Genomic DNA, 27999 nt, shown 5'->3' with positions numbered 1-27999 from the left:
TTTTGAGTCTAGACAGTTGAAAACTGCGGTACAACTATCTCTGATTCCAAACTGCTCTTGAACGATAAGAGATAGCTCTAGAAAGCTCTAAACAGCTCTAGAAAAACTCTCAACTCTAGAGTACTTTTAAGTATATATAAGTCATTGTGAATTTGACCTACAGTGGATGTAACAGCTCTAGAAATCTCCCAACAGTTTTAGAAGTTTTCAAACCGCAGGCAAGCTCTAGAACAGCTCTAGGACATTTGTAATCAGTTCTAGGCAACTTTAGAACTAAATTCAATCTTCATAGAAGTTTGAAGTCAGTTCTTTATGGACTTTGAATGAACGACCAATGAAAAAACTGGATTAAAACAGAATGAATTTGATCTGAAGACATATGCTACACAATAAAGTTGAAGAGGAGAAGAAGAATAATAATAATTGAGACGGAGAAAGTTATAGGGGAACCTGAAGACAGTAGAGGAAAAGTGAAAGAAAACAGAGAAGAAGAAAGAGAGAAAGGAGAAGGAGATATAGGAACAACTAATGGAATACTCATCCATGCTTTCCAATAATATTCCATTTTAGACAATACTGAGAAAACTCTATCTAGGTAAGAATCAACGCTATGATCCATTTACATAATACTGAAGCTACTCAGAATATGTGCTCAACTGATCAACTTAGGTGAGAAAATTATAATCATTAAAGCTTTTTACAACAAATTGTGGAAATCTCAAGTACTTTGAAGGTTTTATCAACGAGTCTAGAAGTTTGAAAACAGTTTCACTTCGGAAAATTTTTCAAAAATTCAAAGACAAATAGGACTTTTTAATTTGGTGCGACAGTTTTCCGGTTCGTGAGACAGTTCGTTTGAATTTCCCCGAGGAAAATCACTTGTGACCCCGGAAAAACAAAAGAAAACTCACAATGGACTATCTACGTTTGTTTCTACAATCCAAGATGATTTTCTTCCTCATTGTTCTGCTACAAAGTATGACGGAGACGCATGGAGCTTTACCTCTCAATTCAACTCGTGAGTAAACTATATTTTTTTCCAACTTCTTAATCAATATTTTCAATATCTTCTAATAAACCAATATTTTCAAATGGAAATACAAATCCCAGAGCTATTTTTGAATTATTTTATCACATCATGTTTCGGACATTCATGCAATTTTCAAGTGAGATTTCGATTAACTGAGATTTGCATTTCTATTTATATTACAAGTAGCCCTAAACAGAAAAAAGATATTTACAACTTCATCTGGTTCTGCAACGTTTCGGAGCTAGAAAAGGATAGCGCTAACCGCTTTGTCGAATGATAGACAAGGATAGCAACACCAATGTTAATCAAACACTGCCATTATAACGTGGACCTCACTATAGTGGATTTCTCATGTGTATCTACGTATTTTTCTATTTGAAATTCATTTCACATCTTCCAAGGAAGCAGAATAGAAAGTATTGAAAGTGGGTCAAGGAGAAATATATCAAGGTGGCCTTGAGATAAAGATGGGATTATTTGTCTCGTTGTCAAAAGAATCATCTTTGCTGACATAGTAATCACTGTATTGTTTTTGAGTGGCAGATTTGCATTTCGCATATTTTCAAGGTGAACCCTTCTTTGATTTGAAGGTACGTTTGTTGTCTCGTTGTTTGATACCTCTGAATTAACTGAATCAAATAGGTATTTCCAATTCTAGAAATAGTGTACAAGAGTTAACCTTCATTCTAAAGGATCTAACAAAAAAAATATGAATTAAAAGGCAATATTTTTTTCTAAATGATTATAACAGCTGTGCTTCTAGTGGAGAAGATTGTTTCAATTTTCGGAACAAAATATTTCAAATTAATATTTATTTTACAGTTTTGAGTGCTAAGTGGAAGGAATTTTGTTATCAATTCGGATCTTAATCTTTCTAAATCCAAAATTAATTGTTTCGATTGAATGAAAAAAACTAAGAAATTGTCAAAAACCACAGATTTATTGATACTTAGAAAGACCGGTTTCGGTTATTACACCATTGTCAATCTCTGATAAACTAACTAAAAGAAACTTTTAGTCAAAAATTTCTTGTTCAAACTTTTATTGTCAAAAACCACAGATTTATTGATACTTAGAAAGACCTATTGAAGTCTATCAGAGGTTGACAATGGTGTAATAACCGAAACCGGTCTTTCTAAGTATCAATAAATCTGTGGTTTTTGACAATTTCTTGGTTTTTTTTCATTCAATATGAATAATTACCACAATATCAACTTCTCAACTACACAAAAATTAAAAAAAAATTAATTGTTCCAAGTGCTTGTATTTTGTTTCAATGTGGGAGAAGTTAGTGAAGAATTGAAAAGTCGCACATAACCCTTTATTTGGACAATTTATTTTATGAAATTGGGATGAAAAGAAGTTTTGGACTGTAGTCTGTTTCTTTGTCCTTAAGTTGATTGTAGATGATGAATAAATAAATAAATAACTACAGATGGAAAATACATCTGTAGACTGACTGGCCGCTATTGTTCGTATAAAATGAGCGCTGATATCCAGAGATTGTCAGTTTGGTGTAAGGGTAAGCATTCCTGACCGGCAATTAGGAGGTACTGGGTTCGATTCCCGGGCTGACAAATAATTTTTGAATAGTAGCGCTCATCGAATTCCCATCTAGCTGTTTACACTGTTGTCAATATTTGGAGTAGCAGAGGTCTTCGGGGTGATTTACAGCATTTAATTTGGATTTTCGTTTAATAATGATAATTAATTGACGAGCGAAGTGAGGTCTAAGATTCAAGTCGACGGTTTGGCATTTCTCTTAATGTTTAAATGTTTTTATGTTGCGCATTTATGGCGAAACGCGGTAATAGATTTTCATGAAATTTGACAGGTATGTTCCTTTTTTAATTGCGCGTCGACGTATATACAAGGTTTTTGGAAATTTTGCATTTTAAGGATAATATAAAAGGAAAAAGGAGCCTCCTCCATACGCCAATATTGGAGTAAAAAATCAGACTATAGAATTATTCATTATAGCTGACAAGTGATTACACAGATGTGTGGAGAAGCCAGTCCATTGCTGTAATTCCATAAGGTCTATAGTTTCAATCAGGTACTTGTGGATGAGAATACTGCGTGAGGTCTACTGTTCACAGAACTACTAGTATAACTGTTACCAGTACTAGGACTAACGAACAGTTCATTTCTATCCTAAATTAGTACTTTAACTCATTTAGAAGAAGAATCTTGTAATAGCTTCTCCTTGTTTTAAATTAGCTCATTCATAATCACTGCACTAAATTAATGTATTTTTTCCACTTTCACTAAGCACTCCTAAAGGTTTACACCAGATCTGTTGGCTTCTTTCTTTTTCAATCTCCTCGTCAATGTTGAGTTGTCCAAATGCTGGATTGCCTCAACATTTTGGTGGCCATGTAGAGCCTCTTCATTGGTATTTGCTGTTTTTACAATCATCTCCTTGACTGTCTCCACTTGAAGGTTTCTATGATAATGAAGGCAATATAATTGACCGAGCGAAGTGAGGTCTAAGATTCAAGTCGACGGTTTGGAATTTCTCTTAATGTTTTAATGTTTAAATGTTCAAATGTTTAAATGTTTAAATGTTCAAATGTTTAAAAGTTTAAATGTTTATATGTTGCGTATTTATGGCGAAACGCGGTAATAGATTTTCATGAAATTTGACAGGTATGTTCCTTTTTAAATTGCGCGTCTACGTATATACAAGGTTTTTGGAAATTTTGCATTTTAAGGATAATATAAAAGGGAAAAGGAGCTTCCTTCATAAGCCAATATTAGAGTAAAAATCAGACTATAGAATTATTCATCATAAATCAGCTGACAAGTGATTATACAAATGTGTGAAGCCAGTCTATTGCTGTATTTCCATAAGGTCTATAGTTTCAATCAGGTACTTGTGGATGAGAATACTGCGTGAGGTCTACTGTTCACAGAACTACTAGTAGAATAATAGAATAGAATATAATAGAACAAACATAATAGAGGACAGATGGCATAGGAAGATATCCCAGTTTATGTTTCAAATTTCACTGTTTGCTCAAGCCAATAGTCCTTTTTCGTGAAGCTGGTAATCTCTCATACTGTACCATGTTTAAGCTGCGTTTACACCAAAGTTATTAACAAAATGTTTATTTCTCCGTCCTTATAGATTTTATCAGATTGAACATAACTTATCATACACATGATGTCCAAAGTGTGTTTGTCAAGTTCTGTTCAATCTAATTTAATAGTTTTATAAGGACGGAAAAATAAACATTTTGTTAATAACTTTGGTGTAAACGCAGCGTTACAATAGGACAAAGTAGATAACATGATTCTTTACAACAGGACAAAGTAAATCCCATTATATTAAGCGAGCAATTTCTGTATTATTATATATGGTTATTTTTATATCTGGTTGGAGTGATCCGTGGTCTAGTGGATAGAGTGCCTGCGTAGCAGCATAGAGATCCCGGGTTCAAACCCTCTCAATACCAAAAGTTTTTTAACCAGATCACTCCCCGTGTTATCGGATGGGCACGTTAAACTGTCGGTCCCGGCTGAAGTATGACAGTCGTAAGGCCCATTGACGGCTTAAATTATATATTCAGGCGGTGGGACCTTCCCGCAAGGGACTCCCCACCAACAAAAGCCATACGAATTTACTTTTTATATCTGGTTATTTATGTTTCACGGATCTCGAAAACGGTTCTAACGATTTTCACGAAAATTTGGAACAAAGTAGGTTTATGATATAAAGATTCGACTGCACTAGGTCTCATCCTTGGGGAAACTCGTTGAATGACATTAAAAGGATAATTCATCCTTGGCTGAAACAGCTGTGAATAGTAAAAAAAGTGAGTATGTGAAAAATCAAAATATCGCATCCCCGAAATTCATAAGCTGACGTATAGCCAGCTGTGAAATATAAACACGATCATTTTATAGAATAATTGTGTTCTGTTTATCAATAAATAAAAATAACGAGCGAAGCTCGGTGCCCCGATATTAACATGATTATTTGAGCAATGATACCTATACAACTCAATTCTGTTAAGTGTTAACACAGAATACGAAAAAATAAGGCTCCTTACGAATATTGCCGACAATATTTTTTATGGTATGCATATATTGTAAAATACAATAAATATTGTTTATGGTAATAGTATCATTGACTATAATTCACAGCATGGAAAGAAAAATAATATTCTGTTGTGTTTGTTAATGGTAGAGAAATATCTACGCAAATACAAAGTGACAAGTCATAAAGTATCATACAGAAATGATCAGGTGTTTTTAAGTATACCACGAATGTATAGTCTCACTGGGAATTGAGGTTAAAGAACCGGGTACAAGAGCTAAGTATGTTGAACGGTGTGTTATGCGCGATTACATAATGTGTTGTGAGTGAAACAGAGAGAGTAAATGAGAGGGAGTGAGAGGGAGAGAGGAGAGAAAGAATTAAAGACAGACCAACTTTTAACAGCACAGAGATGTGTTTAGCGGAAGTCGAGTGAAAGAGAACTTGTTTTTGTTCAATGGAATAGCTTAGTGATGTAGGTGAAGAAGAAAACATAAAAGAAGAAGAAAATGAAAAAGAAGACGAAGGAGAAGGAGAAGAAGAAGAAGAAGAAGAATGATGAGGAGGAGAAGGAGTAGACGTACGTAAATTAAAAGGTGAACGTGGAAGAGCAAAGTGTAGGTATATATATAAGAAAAGCTTAAAAACCTACTTTATCCATGTGGATTAGAGAAAATTGCTCTCAATAAATAATTCTAGACCATAGCTGGAAAATTTAGCAGGTCCATCAAATTTGAAGATTTCTGTCAATTAACTTTTGAAAAATCTCGCAGAAAAGAATCGAAAAATATCTATATTTTTGGTGTGTTTTTGAAGCTCGCTTGATACATCATCATTCCTGGACTTCAGCTGAAGTTGTGAATATTCAACTATCCTATTTCAGAAAATTCAGATTAAATTTTATTTGAACTGTTTTGTAGATGTTGTAGATCTGATATTCAACATTCATCATAAACTCCATTTCTTGAGTTATTCTAGAGATAAACTTGAGTTAACTTACTTGGGTTAACTTCTAGAGTTATTCTTGAGTTAAACTTGACTCTCCAAGGATCTATATCATTTAACATTACTTTATTGTATTTCATTCAATTCAATTCTGAGAGGCCCGGTTGAAAAAAAAAACTGTTAAATTCCAAACATAATAAATTGCCACAAGATCCAATCACAGAAGCCTTCTTTTTAGAAAAAACCTTCTCTGATTGTGGGATTTTATCATTATTTCAATTTAATTCGCTTTTATGCAACCGGGCATGAGTTTAATCATATGTAACAGTTTCTTCTTCTTCACGTGCCTGCTCCGTTTCGGATGTTAGCGATCATAATGGCTATCCTGATTTTGTCGACGGCGCTACGGAACAGCTCTGCAGATGACTGGTGAAACCATAGCCTCAGATTTGCCAGCCATGAAATTCTCCTTCTGCCAGCTCCCCTTTTTCCGTTGATTTTTCCTTGAAGGATCTCTTGCAGAAGTCTGTATCTTGAGCTATTCCTCATAATGTGGCCGAGGTATTGGAGTTTTCTACTTTTAATGGTATTCAGGAGCTCCGGTTCTTTATTCATTCTCCTGAGAACCTCTTGATTAGTAACTTTTTGCGTCCAGGATATTTTCAGCATTCTTCTGTACAGCCAGAGTTCAAAAGCTTCAATCTTTACCATCTAAACAGTTGTTCAATCTGCAACAGTTTAATACAGTAGTTAACGCGGGAGAAAAAATAATCTTACAGAACTAATTTTACATTTAATCATTCTTATCAATCCGATTGAATAAAAAAAGATTGGATGATCGTATGCTGTTCACAATCATAACACCTCATACAAAAATCTTATTTTTCTGAGAATGTAAGTAATGAAATCCGATTATAACACAAAATTATGATTTGTAATTACCGTATATTCTAATACAACTTTTCCATATTCACTTTCAATGTTACCCTATTATATCCTCAAAAAGGACGAAAGAATGAGTAAGTTTCATTGACCAACGAAGCTGATCTCTAGATTGGTTTCAAAAATAGGCTATATATTCAAAATTTGAAGTTGATCCGTCAGAGCGTTTTCCAATTATATATAATAATAATAAAGGAAAGGATTGGCTTATACACGTACGGGATAGGACATTTTCGAATAACACATCATCACGTCTCAACTACTGGTCTGATTAACTTGAAATTTTGTATAATGACGATTCTGAATTTACCGATGATTTTTATATGCCTATTCTCAATTCTTCAAGATTTTATCACGCCAAGTTTTCATTTGTCAAGTTTCCAATTAGACCCTTGCGAAGCACGGGTTATCTGCTAGTTGTGAGAATAGAAGAATATTATTTGAAGAATGATATTAATTATTTCAACCTCAATTTATAAATTAGAACTTGCCTCAATGTTACATTATAGGAAAAAATTAATATCTTATAATATGTCCATCAAAGCGAGCAGCCAATAGAAAACAATACGAAAGGTTACCACACTGTTATACTACATTTTTGGCAAATTTACTCTTGACTCCGTCCACTTCTCCGTCTCTCTCTCTCTCTCCTAATTAGTCGATAACGTGAACAATACCCAACGTGGAATTCTATCAAAAGATGGCAGCACTTGATGAGTCACTAATATTCACTCTTGACTCAGTTTTTGATCTAACGCGGAATTCAGCCACTAGTTGGCACCACATGCTGGGTCATATTTTCGACTCCGCCCACTCTCTCACCTGATTGGTCGACAGTTTTTATTGTGATGACTTTGTAGTTCTAAACTCTGCCAGCAGGTAGAGGCACTTGCTGGGTGATGACTGCAAGGTCTATAAAGGTATTTATAGACCTTGGGTGACTGGTGAGTTCGGATTGGAGAATAAATTGTTGATTAAACTTTAAGCTAATTCGCCAAATGCAGGCGTCAGTAAGAATCTACGCTCTTTATGATGATGGTTCTCTTAGTTTCCGAGATTTTTTTTTGAATTTAGCCTATTGAGAATCTCCAAAAAATTTGGAAAGAGAAGAAAAACTTGCGTTTCATAGTTCACTATATCATACGCCTTTGTGAAGTATGAAATGTGATTTAACGACAACTCATAGATTTTAGATGGATATTTTATGTGCGAATGTATAATTTAATTTTATCTCACTACAGTACAATCTGATCTCGAAAAATTTCGATTCCTGCTACTGCCGTTGGAAGGTTGACTGCTTGAGCCAACTCCTCTGAATAAAATGATTCATGAGTTGTAAAATCGCTTCCCGGTGGCTCGGAACCCACCTAAAACTGTAGGTCCATTCATCACTCATTATCATCTGCCTCATGACCCACGCACAAACCTAGAGCTCATGTTGGCATCACCCTCAGCAAAAAAGTTATCTTTAGCTTACATTCTTTCTCTCTACACTTGAATACTTTTTTCTCTCCTTTTCTCTCACGAATCAACACCTCAGCAGAATAAATAAATAGAAGTTTCATACTTGAAAAAGGACAAAATAATGAAGTCTTCAAGCCTTTAGAACAAGTGAGTCCGGGAGTATCCCGTGATTATTGAGTAAAAAATTATATTTTATTTGAAACCTATCAAAATATAAACTCAAATTCGTACCTATGTTATTTTATTCTATTAAATAAGATTAAATTAAAGAATAACTTCAAAACTTCGAAGTTTTCATGACTTAAGATTCCACAACTTGACCCCTCAAAATGTTTTAAGGATCGGGAGCTTTCTATTCCATTCCAGGGATTAGAGTGTTGCATGAAAATTGAAATACACTATTAAGTTCCATAGATTATTCTAGTATAGGTATCTTGTTAACATACAGGACCTACTTCGAGAACTAACGTATTTTTTGAAGCTCCATCATGAATATATTCTCATACAAACCCCCCATTTAGTCTAATAGAAGGATTCCAAACATATTGTAACTATGTCATAATCATATTTCATGTTCTTTGGAATAGTTATTTGTGCATCTAGTGCGCAAAGTGACAGTTTGCTGCACCGAAAGGCGAGGGCGGAATGGTTTCTTGAGTGCAGCAGAGGAACTTTGCGCACGTATTTCACATTAAGTTTTTCCTACAGTTACCATTGAATATGAAAAGTGGGTAATTATGGGTAAAATTGCCTGAAATCCATCAAATGTTTTTCTGAGTAATTTTATTATTGATAAAAACCTTAATCCTAAAATCCTAAAGTCCTCGTTGTCCTTGGTTATAATATATAATGAATAATAATTAGCGCGTTGTGCTTCGTTGCACGTCTGCTCACTATAGCAGCCCAGTCACTGTTACCAACTTCATTTTGATTTTGCTGCACTGTTGCTCCATATAACCTATTAAGTATTTTGCGTTGCCATGTTGCAAATCTGGAGTGCAGAAAAATTTTTCCCGCACTAGAGCGGAAAAGTGATTCTTTGCGTTCTGTAATCAGTGCAGCAATGGCCACTTTTCAACGTAACTGTAGGAAATAGTTATTTGTGCAACTAGTGCGCAAAGTGACAGTTTGCTGCATCGAAAGAAACGTTTACGCCCGAGCCGTAGGCGAGGGCGGAATGGTTTCTTGAGTGCAGCAAACGAACTTTGCGCACGTATTTCACATTAAATTTTTCCTACAGTTACCATTGAATATGAAAAGTGGGTAATTATGGGTAAAATTGCCTGAATAATGTATGTGTGTTTGAATGGCGAGGCGGCTGTGTGGTGTGTGCTGTAATGGCATTGTGCTGTCGTTGTCCTTGGTTATAATATCTACTTAATAATTAGCGCGTTGTGCTTCGTTGCACCTCTGCTCACTATAGCAGCCACACCAGTCACTGTTACCAACTTAATTTTGATTTTGCTGCACTGGTGCTCCATATAACCTACTAACTATTTTGCGTTGTCATGCTGCAAATCTGGAGTACGCAAAGTACTCACTTTGCGCACTAGTGCGGAAAAGTGATTCTTTGCAGCCTGCAATCAGTGCACAAATGGTCACTTTTCAGGGTATCTGTAGGAAAAATAAATTTCAATTGATTCCTTAACAATTGATGAATTCAGCTTGGATAGAGATGATATTGCTCTTTTTGATAATGCAGTGAATACTGATAAAACACCACAGAGAACAGATAACAAATAACATGAGATGGACAGGCAATATCACTTTCACTTGAGAAATTGTTGAGCAAATTGCACATCTATCGTAACACTACACTCGTGATAATGGCACTGAAATTCTGACACAGTGACACAAAAACAGATATAAGAAAAAACAGAAATCTTATCTCTTGAAGATCAAATAGAATAAAAGAAGCAGTAGAAGAAGAAAGAGAAGAAGAAGAAGAAGAAGAAGAAGAAGAAGAAGAAGAAAAAAATGAAGAAGAGGAATAGTCTTCGGATGATGTAATTCGATTCTTCATCAAGTAAAACGTTTCTCTTGTAAGAGTTTCGTCACAAAATAGAACAGACTTTCCTAGGCACGCTTTCGGTGTCTTTATTCCCATCAATATGATTATTATTAAATCGAAAATTTCAATAGTAATATTTACTTTTCTGTTATTATTGACAATATATAGAGGTTCTTTGATGACTTTCCAGCAAATTCGTTTTTAAATCTGAATTGGGTCTCTGATAGACGTCTTTATAGTCAAACTAGCCGTCAGGCTCGCTTCGCTCGCCATATCCGTCTAGCCAGGGGGCTCCGCCCCCTGGACCCCCGACAGGATCGTCCAAGGATGATCGCTCGCCTGCATTTTTCATTATTTTTTGAGCATTTTTATCATATGTTAGGACGATCCAGTCGGGGATCCAGACTATACGTCTGGCTAAACGGATATGGCGAGCGAAGCGAGCCTGACTGCTAGTAATATAATATTCCCAGGATTGAAGTAGCAGTGCCCAATCATTTTTTCCGCGATAAATGCATTTAAATCTTCAACTTGATGCCAACCTAACAAAGTCAACTCAACTTAATGCCAACCTGACAAAATTATTAATTTAGTTGCCAGTTAATAACTGTTTCGAAGAGGTACTCTATCTAGATTATAGTTCTATAGTAACATATGATATGAAAATTTCAATTATAATCAAGAGATTGGGAGAAGAAGAATATACATGCTAAAAGACGAACTTTAAACCCTTAAAAACAACCCTTAGAGTTAAAATATTGCCAAAAGATTTCTTAGTGCGCCTCTAAAGGGCCAACTGAACATACCTACCAAATTTTAACGTTTTTGGTCCGGTAGATTTTTAGTTATGCGAGTGAGTGAGTGAGTGAGTGAGTCAGTCAGTCAGTCAGTGAGTGAGTGCCATTTCGCTTTTATATATATATATAGATTCAATCACTACTATACCGGTAATCAAATAATCACTGAAGAATCAATGACTCAAATCATGACTGAAATCAAACCCTGATTAAAGCCAAGGTTCATACTATTTGATTTCAGGATTTAGCCATCTATAGCTGTACGGGAAAGAGTTGAATTGAAGAGTTCTATTCAAAATCCCAATAAATTTTCTCCTTGTTCAATCAAGGAGAAACAGTATTCGTCTATTGGATAAATCAGTAATATGTTCATTGAATCAATCTTTGATGAATTAAATTGTTTCAAAATGAAATCATTGAAATTATAATATACTCCTGTCAATAGAATGATCGAAACGGTTCTAGCTTCACTGCAAGTGAGTTCTAGTTTAAATACAGTTTCCTAGGCTTTTCTGGGTGAGTTTCCCGAATTTTCTCCAGTTTTCCACAATATTTAATAATCACAATAGTATAGAAAATTGAGATAAAAAGAGAAGGATTGATATGTTCAAGAAGACTACTAATTGTATTGGAAGTATTTTATTATAAAAGTATAACATTCTTAAAACAATGAAAAGCAAAATTTATTTAACTGAATTACAATACAATACAAATAAATTTTATTTCCATTAATATACAAATGAACAATCTAATCAATAGAATGTACATAACATTCAAAAATACAATATATGAAATTTACTACAAATATAAATAAATTGCATTTTTTCGGAAATTAACCTACTCAACTATGGGAAACCCATGTTCTAGAGCAGGTGTAGTAGTAATCTAGTAATACAATTAAATTTAGAGTGGGGGTGCAAATTCATTGGGTAAGTGAGCTCACATATTGTTCGAAATTATGTTTTCTATATTATGTCTTCCAGTTGTTGTGATCCAGTTTTTAACGGCGCATTTAAATTTGCTAAAGTTTTCTATTATCTTGATGTGTACAGGAAGTAAATTGTGGTGTTTTGGTGCTAGGTGGTTGAAATGTCGTCAGATGGCATGTTGCCTTCCTAGCCACGTTCGTGATAAGTAGGCTTCTATTTCTAGTGTTATGACAGTGGTTTCTATTCTGAAAGCTTTCTGGGTTCTTGTGCAGTCTGAATCGACTTTATAAATTATTGATCTTGAGAGTATTATTTAGAATACTCAGTGCATATACGTGGAATATATCTCAATCTTGGATATCCTTACATTATTACCACACTAAGCTATTCAAAGAAAAATTGTCAGTATGACCACACTAAACAATTTTTGTATAAAAGACAAATTTCTAAAAACGTATCACAATTTTTCTTGAGCACATTAACCTCGCAGTGGTTAGTAACCTTTCTTTGTAGTGCGAATTATTTTTCTTGAGGCATTTATAGGTCAGTGCAGTCTATAATAGAGTCTGGTAAAACCCGTAGAGGTCTTTATCCTTTATAAAATAGATGGCAATAGCCTTTGCGGATGTATTGTCAGCGTAGGCTCACTGCGTTTAGTAGGCCACCGATACTCTTTCTTTCTCTGTCCTTATTGTCTCTCTCTCTTCTCTGTATTTTCTTCTGATCTTCTATCTCTCTCCATTGATATGTCCAAAGCTCCGCCAATTTATGTAGATGCATAACAATATAATTATTATCTATAGTTATTATATTACAAATTGCTTTTTCATATCATATACAGTTCAATAATTATTTTCTTAGTCTATATCATGTAAATTCATTTATAATTTTGCTGTATTGTAAGCTATTGTATATAAGTGTATAAGACAGTATATATTGTAATCTACATAAATAAAGTACTCAATCAATCAATCAATCCATCTCAGTATATTCTGGAATAATTTTACTAGCTTTATCAATCAACTGTCCTTTTTCAAGGAATAAAATAAAGTTTTTTTCTTGTAATTCAACTGGAATCTAACACTTTGGTTAATGAACAGTTCAATTCTAGCTTAAATAGGTTTAAGTTTGACATTAAAGGGGTATATCACTCCTTCACAGTCTAATAAATGAGCAATGCCCATGCACTGTTACTTTCAGTATCAGATTTTTAACAAAATATTAAAAACTTAATCCTTATTGATTCTATTAGGATTAAACATAACTTATCATGCACATGATAAACATATGTGTTTGTCAAGTTCTGTTCAATCTAATAGAATCTATAAGGATTAATTTATTAACATTTATTTGTTGATAACTTTGGTGTGAACCCATCTGAACACTATGCCAAATTTACACGAGATATAATAAAATAAACTATCTCACTTTATTATTTTGGTATCATTCTTCCTGCTTTCTTCAATACCTTGTTTAGGAGAATTAATTTGATAATAAATCTATAATTCGAGATTCATTGTTTTCAAGGGACATTTTGAAAATGTGTGTTATTGTGGACAATACTGTAAACAACATTTTTTAAACAAATTTAATTGCTCTTTGATGGCATCTCCCACATAGAAATTTCTCGGGAATGTCTTTCTTAGTAAATTTAGATATTATATTACTTACTTACTACTTACTCCATGGCACTACAGCCCATCCAGGGCCATGGCCTCCTCAAGAATGCCTCTCCACTCCTCTCTGTCGGCAGTCTTGCGTCTCCATCCCCTAACGCCTATTTTCCGGAGATCATCTCCCACATCCTCCAGCCAGCGCTTGCGTGGACATCCTTTCAACCTTCTTCCGCCTGGGTTTTCTCTGAAAACTTTTTTAACGGCTCTTTCATCGCTCATTCTTTCTACATGACCCAACCAGCTCAAGCGTCTCACTTTGATCTCATGTACAATAGGTGGTTTTCTGTACAGGTCACGATATTATATTTGGAATATATATATATTATTGTAAGTACATAATTTTTGAATTTCGTAGTTTTTGTTTTACTTTATTTCTCAGACTTCGATAGTCAATCAAACTATCCAAGTCAATATCCTTTGTAAATTTTCTGTGAGATTAGATTAGATTTCTTTATTTATGTATTTTAAAATATTTACTGGCTTATACACTAATTTACATTGGGAGAGAGAGATTGATTGATTGATTATATGCCTTCATTAGGGCGGAGTTAGGACTCCAGGTCCTCTCTGCCACACAACCCTAAAGATTGATTGATTGAGTACTTTATTTATGTAGATTACAATATATACTGGCTTATACACTTATATACAATAGCTTACAATACAGCAAAATTATGTATGAATTTACAAAATATAAATTAAGAAAATAATTATTGAGCTGTATATAATATGAAAAAGCAATTTGTAATATAATAACTATAGATAATAATCATATTGTTATGCATCTACATAAATTGGCGGAGCTTTGGACATATCAATGTCCATTCTTCGGAAAGAATATTAAAAATATCCTCCCCACTAGCTCTCTACCAGAGAGAGACAGAGATAGAGATATTTGATATTTATTCAATTCGTCTTACATTGCCAGGTCGACAAGACCTATGAAACCACTTATAAAATTAAACAAAACAAAAAAATACCACTTCCAAGTTCAAAAACAATACATAGTGAAAAATATTAGTGGAAATTAATACAAATGATAAAAATAATGTAGGCTAATTAATTGGATGGGCAGAATTCACAGGGAAGTGGAAATTTGAAAGGTACAAGTGGGAGGATATTAAGGCTAGGTGAGGGGTAAGGATGTAGAATAATATGGAGGATTATGGATATAAAAGAACCCGGATTTTCGGTGGGGTTTTACCACTCTAGCACCTTGGGTTGTTGGGACGCTAGGCCTGCTATTCAAGACCGGCAGCACCACGGCCAAATAAACTATTAATTAAATGAGATTGATGAAAAGATTGGAGAAAATAGATCAAATAAAATAAATGAATAGAAATAAGAATGAGAATATCAAACTTAGAGAGAGATTGATTGATTGATTGAGTACTTTATTTATGTAGATTACAATATATACTGGCTTATACACTTATATACAATAGCTTACAATACAGCAAAATTATAGATGAATTTTCATAATAAAGACTAAGAAAATAATTATTGAACTGTATATGATATGAAAAAAGCAGTCTGTAGATAATTATATTGTTTTGCATCTACATAAATTGGCGGAGCTTTGGACATATCAATGTCCATTCTTCGGAAAGAATATTAAAAATATCCTCCCCACTAACTCTCTACGTAAACGTTAATTTCATTAATTAAAGTAAGGATTTATTTATTGAGAGGGATAGAGAGAGAGAGAGAGAGAGAGAGAGAGAGAGAGAGTGAAGAAAAAGAAATGGAACAGTGGAAGAATAAAGACGCAACTCTTTTAGTTGTAGTATTACAGATTATGTAATTGGTGTAAGCAGTGAATGTTAAAGAGAGAGAGAGAGTGATATATAGAGTGAGAGAGAGAGATAGAGAGAGAGGGAGAGAGACAGGAGGATAGTTTAAAACAAAACATGAACGGATAGTAGGTGAAAGAGTGAAAGAGAGGGGGTGAGAGAGAGAGAGAATGAATGAGAAAGAGTGAGAGAGAGTGAGAGAGTGTGAGAGAGTGTGAGAAGGTGCGTGAATGATTGGGAGTGAGAGTGGATAAGAGAGAGAGAGTGTGAGAGTGAGAGAGTGAGTGTGTGGATGAGTGTGAGAAAGAGAGTAAGAGAGTGAATTAGTGAGAGTGAGAGTTACAAGAAAGAGTGAGAGAGAGGCCAAGTAGAAAGATGTAATAGAAATCATGTAATCAGGCACGTTTAGTCGAGAGGGAAGGTGATAAAAGTCCTACTTAAGATAATAGTAAGGCGAAAAAGGAGCTGAAGAAAGAGGAGAAAGGAAGGAGGTGGAGGAGGAGAAGGAGGATGAGAAGAAGGTGAAGGATAAAAAGAGGAAGAGAAAGGAAAAGACGAAGATGAAGAAGAAAAAGCAGAGTCCTACATAAGAGGTACCAAGGTCAAGCTTTCATTTTTACTAGGTCCACGCTGTTATGGCAGTATTTGATCAACATCGGTGTTGCTATCCTTGTCTATCATTCGACAAAGCAGATACAATGAATTCTAGATACATTCAGACTGTTTATTATTTAGTCTGGCTGTATGGACCATCTAAGTTCAACTCTAAAATGAGATTACAATACAAGTTTGACGCTAAACTACGATTACATAAAACTGATATCCAAAGCTTAGATGATGCTTATGGGTTTCATTCAGAGATAAAAGTGTATAACATGAAAAACAATTAATAATCAGGAGTTCAAGACAGTATAACACTTTTGTCCTGGTGATTTGAGATAATGAAGAATTAAATTAAGACAATGAAAGTATGTCTCTAAGACATCCATCACTTCCTCATTCTTGTTCTACTCTTGAACATAAACTCAGATTGGAACAATCATATTTCAAGAGATAATACAAATAGTACATGACAAACGACGTTGCACCCTGGTCGAGGGTTCGATTCCCACCGATAGTCTTGAACGTTTGTTCATCTCATTAAATCACCTCGCTCTTTCCATTATCAACGCACAAACTAAGAAGCTCATGTGAGAAGCTCATGTTCCCACTGGCGAACAAGAGTCATCTTATGCCAGTGGTTTTTTCACTTACCGTTTATTATTATTACACTTTGGTTGGATTGTATTGTCATGTTGAGCTTTGTTTGATTCATGTACGTATATGTAGTTATGAGTGTGGAATAAATAAATTTGAATTTGAATCGTCCGCAATAGAAAAAATTACTAATTATCATTAAACGAAAATCTAAATAAAATTCTGTAATTCAACCCGAAGACTTCTGCTACTGCAAATATTGATAACAGGGTAAACAGCTAGATGGAAAATCGATGAGCGCTACTATTCAAAAATTATTTGTCAGCCCGTAAATTTCATCTTAATTTACGTTTAATAATAATTATTAATTCATTAGCATTTGAATAATTCTAACATCTCAGTAATTTCCATCTCCAGAAACTATTATACTGTTCAATAATAACCATTATACTGTATTATGATATATTTGTTTGTGCTACTTTGAGTTTTAAACTTTGTAATTATCATTTAGGATAAATAAATTTGATTTTATTTTATTTTCACCCAACAATAGATCGATGAATATTTATGTTTATGAATAGTTTAAAATCAACTAATAAAAGCTATGAAACCAAATAAAACTAAGAAATAACTCTGTTTACTAAAGCAGCTCATTATCTTCTGCTATCTAGTTACTTGTTCTACCTATTTATTTTTATTACCTATTTTTTATTTATTTTTATTGTTATTACCTATGTATTTATTAATTTATTAATCAACTTTGTTTTTTTTACAGCGGAATACATAATACCATGTCAGAAAGCCGATCCTCAAATAAATGCCTGCATAAGAAAAACATTCGATCATTTGAGACCATATCTGGTGGCAGGTGAGTGAATCAAGTAATTCTTTAATACAATATATAATCTTAATTGAATATTATTAATCTAGAATAAAGAAGCTGATTAGTATAGAGGAATCACAGTACTTGAACAATTTTAACTTGAGAGGCTTCCAAAATTCAAAATACTATAGCAAGTATTTGATTTTTGATTTTTTTGTGTTGTTTAAAAATCTTACTTCAAAAACTCTATCAACGAAGATTCAGGAGAGAGACTGTTTTATAAGGTTGTCTGTCTCACAATAATTGTTCATGATTATTTGTGCCTTCATTGTAAATGGAGTGAAATGATAATAATTGATCTTATTAACAGTCAATATAAGGAGAAATGGATGAAGAACTACGAGTCATTGGTTCTAAAATTTGGGAGGTGCACTATTCAGGGGGAGGTGCATTCTCGGGATGCAGTGATTTCACCCCTGGATAATTAAAAAACTCTTGGTCCCTTGATCCATCTTGGGTAGAATCAATTCCAAGATTTTTTTTTCATTTTACAATCGTATATCTTTTTGTTTATTCTTCTTGCAATTATTTCAAATTTCCCTGACGCTGTAAAAATCTCTGACATTGGCACACTTGTATAATTATAAGTTGATTAGATGAAATCACGGAGAAATCTGAAACAATCATTCAAGCAGGACAAATAATGCAATTGCTTTGAATTGAAAATAATGAGTGATTTAGCAATTACGTTGCATCATATTATAATTGTAGGAAATCAATAAAATCACACATGAACGTTGACGAGTTTGAACAACGTACCGTAGACGTTGTTTATTTGAACGTGATGAGTCTTGTTTACAACGTTGAACACTGATTGCTAATTTCCTGAAACATAGAGGAATTATTTAGTATTTCTTTTGGGGAAATACTCTGCATATTATGAGATGTAAACATAATAATTGTCGAGCAATTTGTTGTTGGAAAATATAAATTTGTAGTAACTTTTGGAATTTTCAAAACTTCTGGGAGTAATTCCACCCAACCATGCCTATATTTATTTTTTAATCTTGTTTCTTATTTATTCATTGAATAATCTTATTCATTTATTCATATTTTTTACAAAGAAGCACTGATTGGGAGAGAAAAACTAAGGATACTCCTTGTACTATTTCTCTCCCAAATTTAGATAACACTTTATATAATCTACATTTTAAAGCTGATACTGTGAAGTAATAAATTTTACTATTCCTCACTTTATTAATCAATTAAAATTATTTCCTTAGAATCACTTTAACTCTAATATTTTTATCTTGAAGCCTTCAATGGCACATTTGAATACTACTCACAGATAATGTAACACAATAGAGAACTAATAGAATAGGTACTTTCGTATAGGAAAAATAAAATATGTTGTTATCTTTTCTCGATGATATTATCATGCAATGCAGAAGTGCAGTACGGTAATGATGTAATGGAGGATAGAGGCATCATAGACCAATTTATTTGTAATACGAAAAAAATTGAAGACGTTTTTATCAATTAATATGTCATCAATGTTTCATTGTCAATATTGATGATAAAGAGACAAAGGTCAATGTTAGAGATATCAGCTTCATAATAGAAGATAATTCTGCAAGAGTAGGCTATGGTAAATTATAGGTAAATGAGGTAGCTATGAAGGTGAAACTACAGGAGTAATTTGAAATCAATATAAGTTTGTTTTGAAGGTAGATTATGGGTACTTGATGAGGAGGTAACTTACATTACCGTACCTACTTACATTACCTTCTTATGTAAGAGGGATAAGTCAGGGCTGACTTCAATTATTATTCTTATGTAAGGAATATAAACACTTTTCAAGTACAAAGTACAAGGTAATTTTGTAGAGAAAATTGAGAATAATGACACAATTTGTGGTCTGTGGGGAAGACTAGGAGGTATTATGTTTAATTGAACAAAATTAGATATTGTTTACTCATTACAATACCTACTATCTATTGATTTCATATGCAACAAAATATATATTATAATCCATGTATTTTGTACAATAATAAATTTTAAAAATTTGAGTTTCATTATTTATAACTTTTCTGTTGAGGTAATTTCCCGTAAAAGGAATTCAAAAACCATACGAATACAGTACAATTACGGTAGTTACTCATATTTAAAATTCCATCACCAACGCACAAGCCTGTGGCTTCTAGTTCGGCAACAATTTCAGCAAAACTTTAGTAGTTTAGCTCAAGAATAAATTGTTGATTAGCTAAATTTGTGATTAAAATGTTATATTATATTGAAAATAGTACTGTGATGAAAAATTTAATGATTTCTCCAAATAGTTTCAACTGTCAATAAGTTTTATTCGTTCATTATTTTTATTTTGGTTTTTGGTAATTCTAAAAAATGTATGATATTAACTTCTGAAAATTCAATTCAATTTTGATTATTTATTCTCATGATACACGATTATAAAATACAAGATACAGTTTTTTAATCCCTTACTAGACTATCCATCTGTGTTCATAGAGGGGAGACTATTCTATTCATCCAATTTATTCATTAATGTCAACCGGTCCTTCTTCAACAATAATAATTACATAGAGGGGAGATTTATCTATTCATCCAATTTATTCATTTATGTCAACCGGCCCTACTCAAACAATAATAGGCCTAATTATATTGCACCAAAATCCAAATAAAAAGATTTTAATTAGCATTTAAAGAAAAGGAAACTCTCATCCATTACCATCTGTGGTCTGATCCTATAGACTCATTTCATTTTATTCAATAATTTAGAATTACTCAACTTCTAGAAAAGATGAATAGAATTCATTTTTATTTGATGACGTGGTGAAGTTTGGACAGTAATGACCACTCTATCACTTGACCAAAAGCTAGAGCCCGGAACGGTTCCAATTCTAATTTATACAACAGGTATTTATTTTATTTATTTATTTAATCATTCAGAATTTCACAACTCACAGTAAAGTACCAGAGGCTTATAAGCCCGAAACGGATCCAATTCTAATTTATACAACAGGTATTTATTTTATTTATTTAATCATTTAGAATTACACAGCTTACAGAAAAGTACCACAGGCTTATAAGCCCAAAACGGATCCAATTTTAATTTATACAACAGTCCAAATGTAGCTAGGTTATGTGTATTAATGATTTATCTATACTTGGGTCGACTGAATAAAAGCTAGCAATTGCTATACTACCGTACCCTACCGGTAGTTCCAAGTACGGTACCTATAACAAGCAAATGCTGGGATTTGAGTTAATTGTATAGTCTTATTTGTATAGATTTAGTTTTAGTTTTAGTTTTATTCCAAGTCATTGACCAGCGCCGCTGTATAGACTGTGTCAGGGCAGAGAAAACTCCTATAATTATTATTAAATCTGATTATTAAACTGTGATTATTAAATCTAATTATTATTAAATCTCAGCTATTATTAATTCTGTAGTCAGGGTTTATAAAACATGTCACAAAAAAGTTTCAATATGTCATCTCACTATCAAGAAATTCACTCAGGCTGTAGCTAGAACTTATGACTAGTTTCTATCACTAGTTTCTAATCACTGGATTCTAGTTTTTATCAAATCGACCTCAAACATTTACAACATTTTTTTATGACATTACAAAATTGTTTTGTTTTGCAACAGGTATACCAGAAATCCGACTACAGTCAATAGAGCCGATGGTGATACCTCGTATGACAATGGAGAACGGACATGGCCCTGTAAGGGTGAGGGCTGTATTCTCCAATATGACCATCTATGGAGCCAGTAACTACAGTGTGTATTCTGTCAAGTAAGTAGTTACAAAGGTTCGGAATACACCTATTCAAAGATTATTCCACTATAGCATTGATTGTTTAATTTAGATGTCACCTCCAGATGTTATTTTCAAGAGCTAGATACTCTTGATAGTTTTTTTTTTGCTGAGTGTGATGCCCACATGAGCTCTAGGCTTGTACGTGGGTAATAAGGCGTGAGTAATGAGTAGTTACAGAGGTTCGGAATACACCTATTCGAAGATCATCCCACTATAGCATTGATTGTTCAATTTAGATATCACCTCCAGATGTTATTTTCAAGAGCTAGATACTCTTGATAGTTTTTTTTTGCTGAGTGTGATGCCCACATGAGCTCTAGGCTTGTACGTGAGTAATGAGGCGGATGATTACATTGATCACTATGAGCAAAATTTCTGCATCACTGTAGAAATCAATCTGATAAAAACAAATCCGGTCCCGGCTGAAGTATGACAGCCGTATGGCCCATTGACGGCTTAAATTATATATTCAGGCGGTGGGACCTTCCCGCAAGGGACTCACCACCAACAAAAGCCATACGAATTTACTTTTTTACCGTACGGTACACATTTTCATTTTTCATGGAAGTTGGAACGACTAATACTTTTTTCTTCAATGTTGCTTTCCATCACAAACTGCTTATTATTAAATCACTTTTTGTTATTAGAAAAAACGACTAGCAGTCAGATATTTTACAATAAATGAATTAATCACTCACTGTGACAACGAGATCTTTCGGCAGGTCCGCCATCGGATGGCGGATGGCGGACTTGCCGAAAAATTTCGTTGTCACAGTGAGTGATTAAATTCATTTATTGTAAAATATCCGACTGCTAGTAGCAAAAAGTGATTTAATATTTTTTCTGCACTGACTTCTTTTGTGGATGCAATCAAATTCAAATCAAATCAAAATTTTTATTCACAATACAAACGATTTCTCTTGTATCTATAATTTGTAAAGAGTTCTTTTGTATGTTGGATATTGATGTGGAAAGATAAATTGGCTTGATTTGATTATATTATAGCTACCATTTACTTTATTTCTATGTTTGCAGGAGTGACCTGAGTAAACATATGACATTATTTTAATATCTATTGGTTTTAAGAGTTCTTTGTATGTTGAATTTTAAATAAAAATTAACAATTAAAATTAAATATGTTGTTAATAAAACTTAACTAGATTCAATCATAAGTAACATCAATTATTTATTCACTTTTGTATGTTTGCAGGAGTGACCTGAGCAAGCTAAGGATTGACCTGGGCCTAGGGGTTCCCCGAATTGAGGCGACAGGCAGCTATGACGTAAACGGCAACGTTCTACTCTTCCCTGTGCGCAGTAAAGGCGATTTCTGGGTCTCATTTGGTATGAAAAACAATCTATTCTCGAAATTTTAGCAATTATTATTCACAAATACTCTATTTTCAAAACACTCTTCTTGCAACTCTTCAATACACACCCATTTTTAGAATATTGTTCACACTACTACACACACAATCAAGGCGATTCCAGTGTATCATTCAAATATATTTATTTATACTCGAAATTTTAACAATTATTCACAAATACTGTACTGTATTTTCAATACAATTCTATGCAACTCTTCAATACACACCCAATTTTAGAATATTGTTCACACTACTACACACACAATGAAAGCGATTCCAGTGTATCATTCAAATATATTTGTTTATTCTTTATTGATTCATACAATAAGTCTTCTTCTTCTTTGTCTCTCCCCAGTATGCCTTACAGCGTTGGGGTAGCCTCGGTCCACTTCCTCCATTTATCCCTATCCATCGCCATCCTCCTCATCTCCGGAACCGTCTTCCCTCTTCTTCTCCCTATCTCCTCAATGCGATCCTCGTATGAATACCTCGGGCGCCCCACCGTTCTTCTTCCCTGTACTCTAACATTTACAAACTGTTTTGCCTTGCTTTCGTCCCTCATCCGTTGTACATGTCCATACCAACCCAGCTGCCTCGTTTCTATTCTTTCCCCAACATCTCTCATTCCCACTTCTTCCCTTATTCTAGTATTTCTCACTCTATCCCTTCTAGTCTTACCAACTGTCTTTCTGTGGCATTTCATCTCCACAGTCCTTATCTTATTTTCGTGGCTTGATTTTATTGGCCAACTTTCGCTTCCATATAGCATGATGGGCTCTATTATTGTTCTGTACACCTGGTTCTTTATCTTTTTATCAAGCTCTCTTTTTCCAAAATAAGTACATCATCAAAATGATAGATAAGATAAGATATATTTATTGATAATTGTTACAAGGCTGTTGCCTATGGTAACATTTACAAAAATTGACAATAAAATTGAATCAAACTTGAGAGATAAATAATTATTTAACAGTTCTGCATCAGTATTAATCAATTACAAATATCGAAGAAAATGATATAGTAGGTATCTCTCTTCTGTATAGGGCTACTTTTTATAGAAATAGAAATAAAAATAAAAATCTCAGTACCCTTTTTGAATTATTTAATCACAACATGTTTCGGACATTTATGCCATTTTCAAGTGATATGAAGTAAATTAACTAAGTAAGTAATAACTAACTAAGTAATAATTATATTTACTTCATATCACTTGAAAATGGCATCAATGACCGAAACATGTTGTGATTAAATAATTCGAAAAGGGTACTGAGATTTTTATTTTTATTTCCATGATATAGTATATATCAAGCCATCAACATTATACTAGATCACATCAACTATACTGGATGAAAGAAACGTTGTTATTTGCATCCATGTGGAATGAACCTTATGATGAAAGTATACCATGAAATATTAAACTTCATAATACAATACAACAGAGGGTAGATGGAAAAATAGAGAGAGAAAAAATAAGGTAACCTTGTGCTATTCCTCTCCCAAATTTAGATAAATTATGGTCTGAAATAGGTTGTCTTGTAGTTGTTCACTTCAAAAAATTTTCAGTCCATAACTATTTTTACAAAGTAGATTTTCAAATTTAGATGCTTCAAAACCAAACATAGAAGAAATATTATTTTTTATATCCATGAAGGATTTATGTATTCAAAATGAGTACGTCTATTCGATATAATGGAAAAAAACCAAGTCCCTGGTCAATAAAAGCTAAATGTTTTGTTAATCTCTTGTACTTTCAATCAGTTTTGTAAGAATTTGTTGTATTTTTCAGCCAACATCACTGAAAATGAGTACGCCTATCCAATATATAAATTAACCAAGTCCCTGTTCAATAAAAGCTAAATGTTTTGTTAATCTCTTGTACTTTCAATCAGTTTTGTAAAAATTTGTTGTATTTTTCAGCCAACATCACTGAAAATGAGTACGCCTATCCAATATATAAATTAACCAAGTCCCTGTTCAATAAAAGCTAAATGTTTTGTTAATCTCATGTATTTTCAATCAGTTTTGTTAGAATTTGTTGTATTTTTCAGCCAACATTACTGGTATTGGCAAAATCTACGGTGCAGAGGTGAAAAAGAACGGAGTGGTCTTCATGAAGACTGAACGACTGGGCATTGATTTTAAGCTGGGAAAATCAAGATTCAAAATCAAGGATGTACTTAACAACAATAATGTTCTCAGTAAGTACATTATTATCATGATTCATATTATGAAATGATTTGTGTATACCGTAGTGAATGGGTAATTAGTAAATGAGTGGATGTACAAGTTTTGTACGGTACGGTACCCATTTTATTTCATTTGTTTTTATTTTTAAAAATAGTAATACTGATGTGAAAATTAAATAGTTAAAGTACTGGCACCCCTATGTCAACTTCATTATGAAGTGAGAAATAAACTAGTAGTTCTGTGAACAGTAGACCTCACGCAGTATTCTCATCCACAAGTACCTGATTAGACCTTATGGAAATACAGCAATAGACTGGCTTCTCCACACATCTGTGTAATCACTTGTCAGCTGATTTATGATGAATGATTCTATAGTCTGATTTTTACTCTAATATTGGCATATGAAGGAGGCTCCTTTTTCCTTTAATATTATCCTTCAAATGCAAAATTTCCAAAAACCTTGTATATACGTCGACGCGCAATTAAAAAAGGAACATACCTGTCAAATTTCATGAAAATTCATTACTGCGTTTCGCCGTAAATGCGCAACATAAAAACATATAAACATTTATACAGTAAGAGAAATGCCAAACCGTCGACTTGAATCTTAGACCTCACTTCGCTCGGTCAACTAATGTGGAAATTAATTACCTAATTAAAGTACAGGCACACCTATGTCAAATTCATCAGGAAGTGAGAAATAAATTAACGTTGAAAAAGTTTTTTCTCAATTTTTTAATTCTCACATTAATATGAATAGCCCTCACCAAGAAAGTGAAAATCTAATACGGCACTGAATTTGAATTCTATGATTTTAACTTTGTTGTAGTTCAGACACTGTGTTACCTGTAAATATTTGAAAAACACTTACTTTTGTTGGAGTATTGAGGTATGCATTTTACTCCTGAGGAGGAGCTTCATCAGCCTCTGTAGCAAAAGTAAGTGTTTTTTCAAATATTTACGAGTAATACAGTGTCTACAACAAAGTTATTATATAGTGTTTCGTCATGGAAAGCAACATCAATTCTATGATTTTGATAAAGACTTCATACATAACAGAAAATACGTTCATGTTATCTTAATTTTCGCAGTAATTAAGAATTATAATTTGAATGATTTTTGTGTTTTAGGTGAAGCAATGAACCAATTTCTGAACCAGAACGCTAACGAAATCATCGAAGAAATGAAACCAGCCGCGGCTCAAGCGATTAGTCGTCATTTTAAAAATTTCCTCAACAGTGCTTTCCTGCAAATTCCTCTTAAAGTGTGGCTAACAGATTTGTGAAGATCTACAACATTTATGAATAATACAGAGTGAAAGACATTAAATATAGGTTGTTGTCATGAAGAGTTTTCAGCACAAAAGTGTAGAAAACAAATTAATTGATCCAACTCATTGACAGGTTTATAAAATAAATAAGAGAACAAAAATTTGATGAAATTAAAGAAGTAGATAGCAGAAAAACTGGAAAATTCATCCAATAAATATTGGTTTTGAAAGAAGAAGAATAATTTTATTCCTTCATTGCATAACAATGCTATCGGAAACGTCAATTTGATAATAATACCGTACATAACTTCAGGTTTCAATCTCACAACAGTAAAATTTACATAATATAATAATTCATCTATGCAAGGTATCATTGAATAAAATGAAGAATATACAGTACTTTGAAAAGGATAAAGTCATAAAGATTTTTCACCGTTATTAAAGTGTGAGAGAGAAGGGTTATTTTTTAAATGGAAATAAAAAATATAATAAATTTATTTATATGAAACTAAATTAGGAAATCAAAAAAGTTTTGGGCAATAGCCAGTTTTTATCTTTTCCGAGCATTGTATTGTTTGTGCTAACCTAATAAATAAATAAATGAAAAAGCAAATATTTTAGTGAAGACAGGTATTTTATTGAATAACTTAATAAACCGGGAATAATTTTAGAAGTAAGCTGAAGCAAACAAATAACTTACGATACCTATTGCAAGTTAATTTGAATAGTTTTTCAACAAAATTCCAATTTTTGTAAACTTTTTATCAATTTTCTATAAATTGTGATCTCATTACTGTCAACTGAGTGCAACTTTGTTTTTTAATGATTTGATAACTTGAAAATCTTGTTCTTTGAAAGTACTGTTTCTATTAGCTACATTGGTAAGAAGAGCAGCATTATATAGGCCTAATTTTAATGAAACTTAAAATTTTATAATTTATTTCTCATCACATGGATGCGTAGAAATGAAATGTTGAATACCGTAGTTCATGAACCGTTTTTGCTTCTCATATACGCAGGATGTTAATATTGCACTAAAAATTTCTTCAAGTTCAAAAGAAACACGTTGAGAAGCGTACAAAGGACAAATAATAACGAACAAAATAAATTAGTGAAAATTAAACCTACTCAAAATACTAAAAAACAACTGAAAATTCTATTGAATGAATCACAAAAATGATTTTTTGAACTCTAAACATTCACTCGAACGAATTACCGTATTCTTGTTACAGTATTATTTTAGTGTTATATTATTGTTTTACTCACTTATTATTAAAAATACAATGTCTTTGTTGTCTTATTTTCTAGACACTTTCTAGTTTATCTCATAATGAATAATTTAATGTAAGTACTTTTTAGTTTAGTAAGATCACTCATAGAATGGAAAAAATGGGTATCACACTACTGTACTTATTGTTCTGAAGACTTCTATTTTTATTTAATAGCTCCAATATTTTAAGTCTCTAGATAATCACATTATGTAGTTTTATCATTGTTTGTTATGTAAGTACAGTACTTATTTCAGTTTACACTGATCATTTTTATTTAGATACTGTAATAGTTTCCTCTCGTAAAATTTACAGTTTTACTGGAATAAAAATATAGTACATGAGGTACGGTAATGCATTCAATTATATCCTTTCCATGCAATACAGCCTAATTTAATAACAATAGAAAAATAGGA

General features: G+C 33.0%; 1 protein-coding gene across 1 annotated transcript; it reads left to right on the top strand.

Moving 5' to 3' along the window:
- Positions 1-27927, top strand: LOC111058933 (circadian clock-controlled protein daywake-like). Its single transcript, XM_039439721.1, has 6 exons — positions 1-1018; positions 17602-17694; positions 21320-21467; positions 22702-22835; positions 24907-25056; positions 26176-27927. The coding sequence occupies exons 1-6, from the start codon at positions 913-915 to the stop codon at positions 26328-26330; spliced, it is 786 nt and encodes a 261-aa protein (XP_039295655.1). The 5' UTR covers positions 1-912; the 3' UTR covers positions 26331-27927.
- Positions 27928-27999: the final 72 nt, after the last annotated feature.

This window comes from Nilaparvata lugens, chromosome 13 (genome assembly GCF_014356525.2).
Source record: "Nilaparvata lugens isolate BPH chromosome 13, ASM1435652v1, whole genome shotgun sequence".
NCBI classification, from domain to species: Eukaryota; Metazoa; Arthropoda; class Insecta; order Hemiptera; family Delphacidae; genus Nilaparvata; species Nilaparvata lugens.
The sequence above is the reverse complement of the archived record's forward strand: the minus strand, read 5'-3'. Positions and strand labels throughout refer to the sequence as shown.

What these genes read in the sequence shown, in the direction of transcription:
- LOC111058933 (XM_039439721.1), top strand. Translation starts at nt 913, where the DNA reads ATGGACTATCTACGTTTGTTTCTACAATCCAAGATGATTTTCTTCCTC. An exon ending in TACAGTGTGTATTCTGTCAA is followed by an intron (nt 21,468 to 22,701) that starts GTAAGTAGTTAC and finishes GTATGTTTGCAG; the next exon opens with GAGTGACCTGAGCAAGCTAA. An exon ending in TAACAACAATAATGTTCTCA is followed by an intron (nt 25,057 to 26,175) that starts GTAAGTACATTA and finishes TTTGTGTTTTAG; the next exon opens with GTGAAGCAATGAACCAATTT.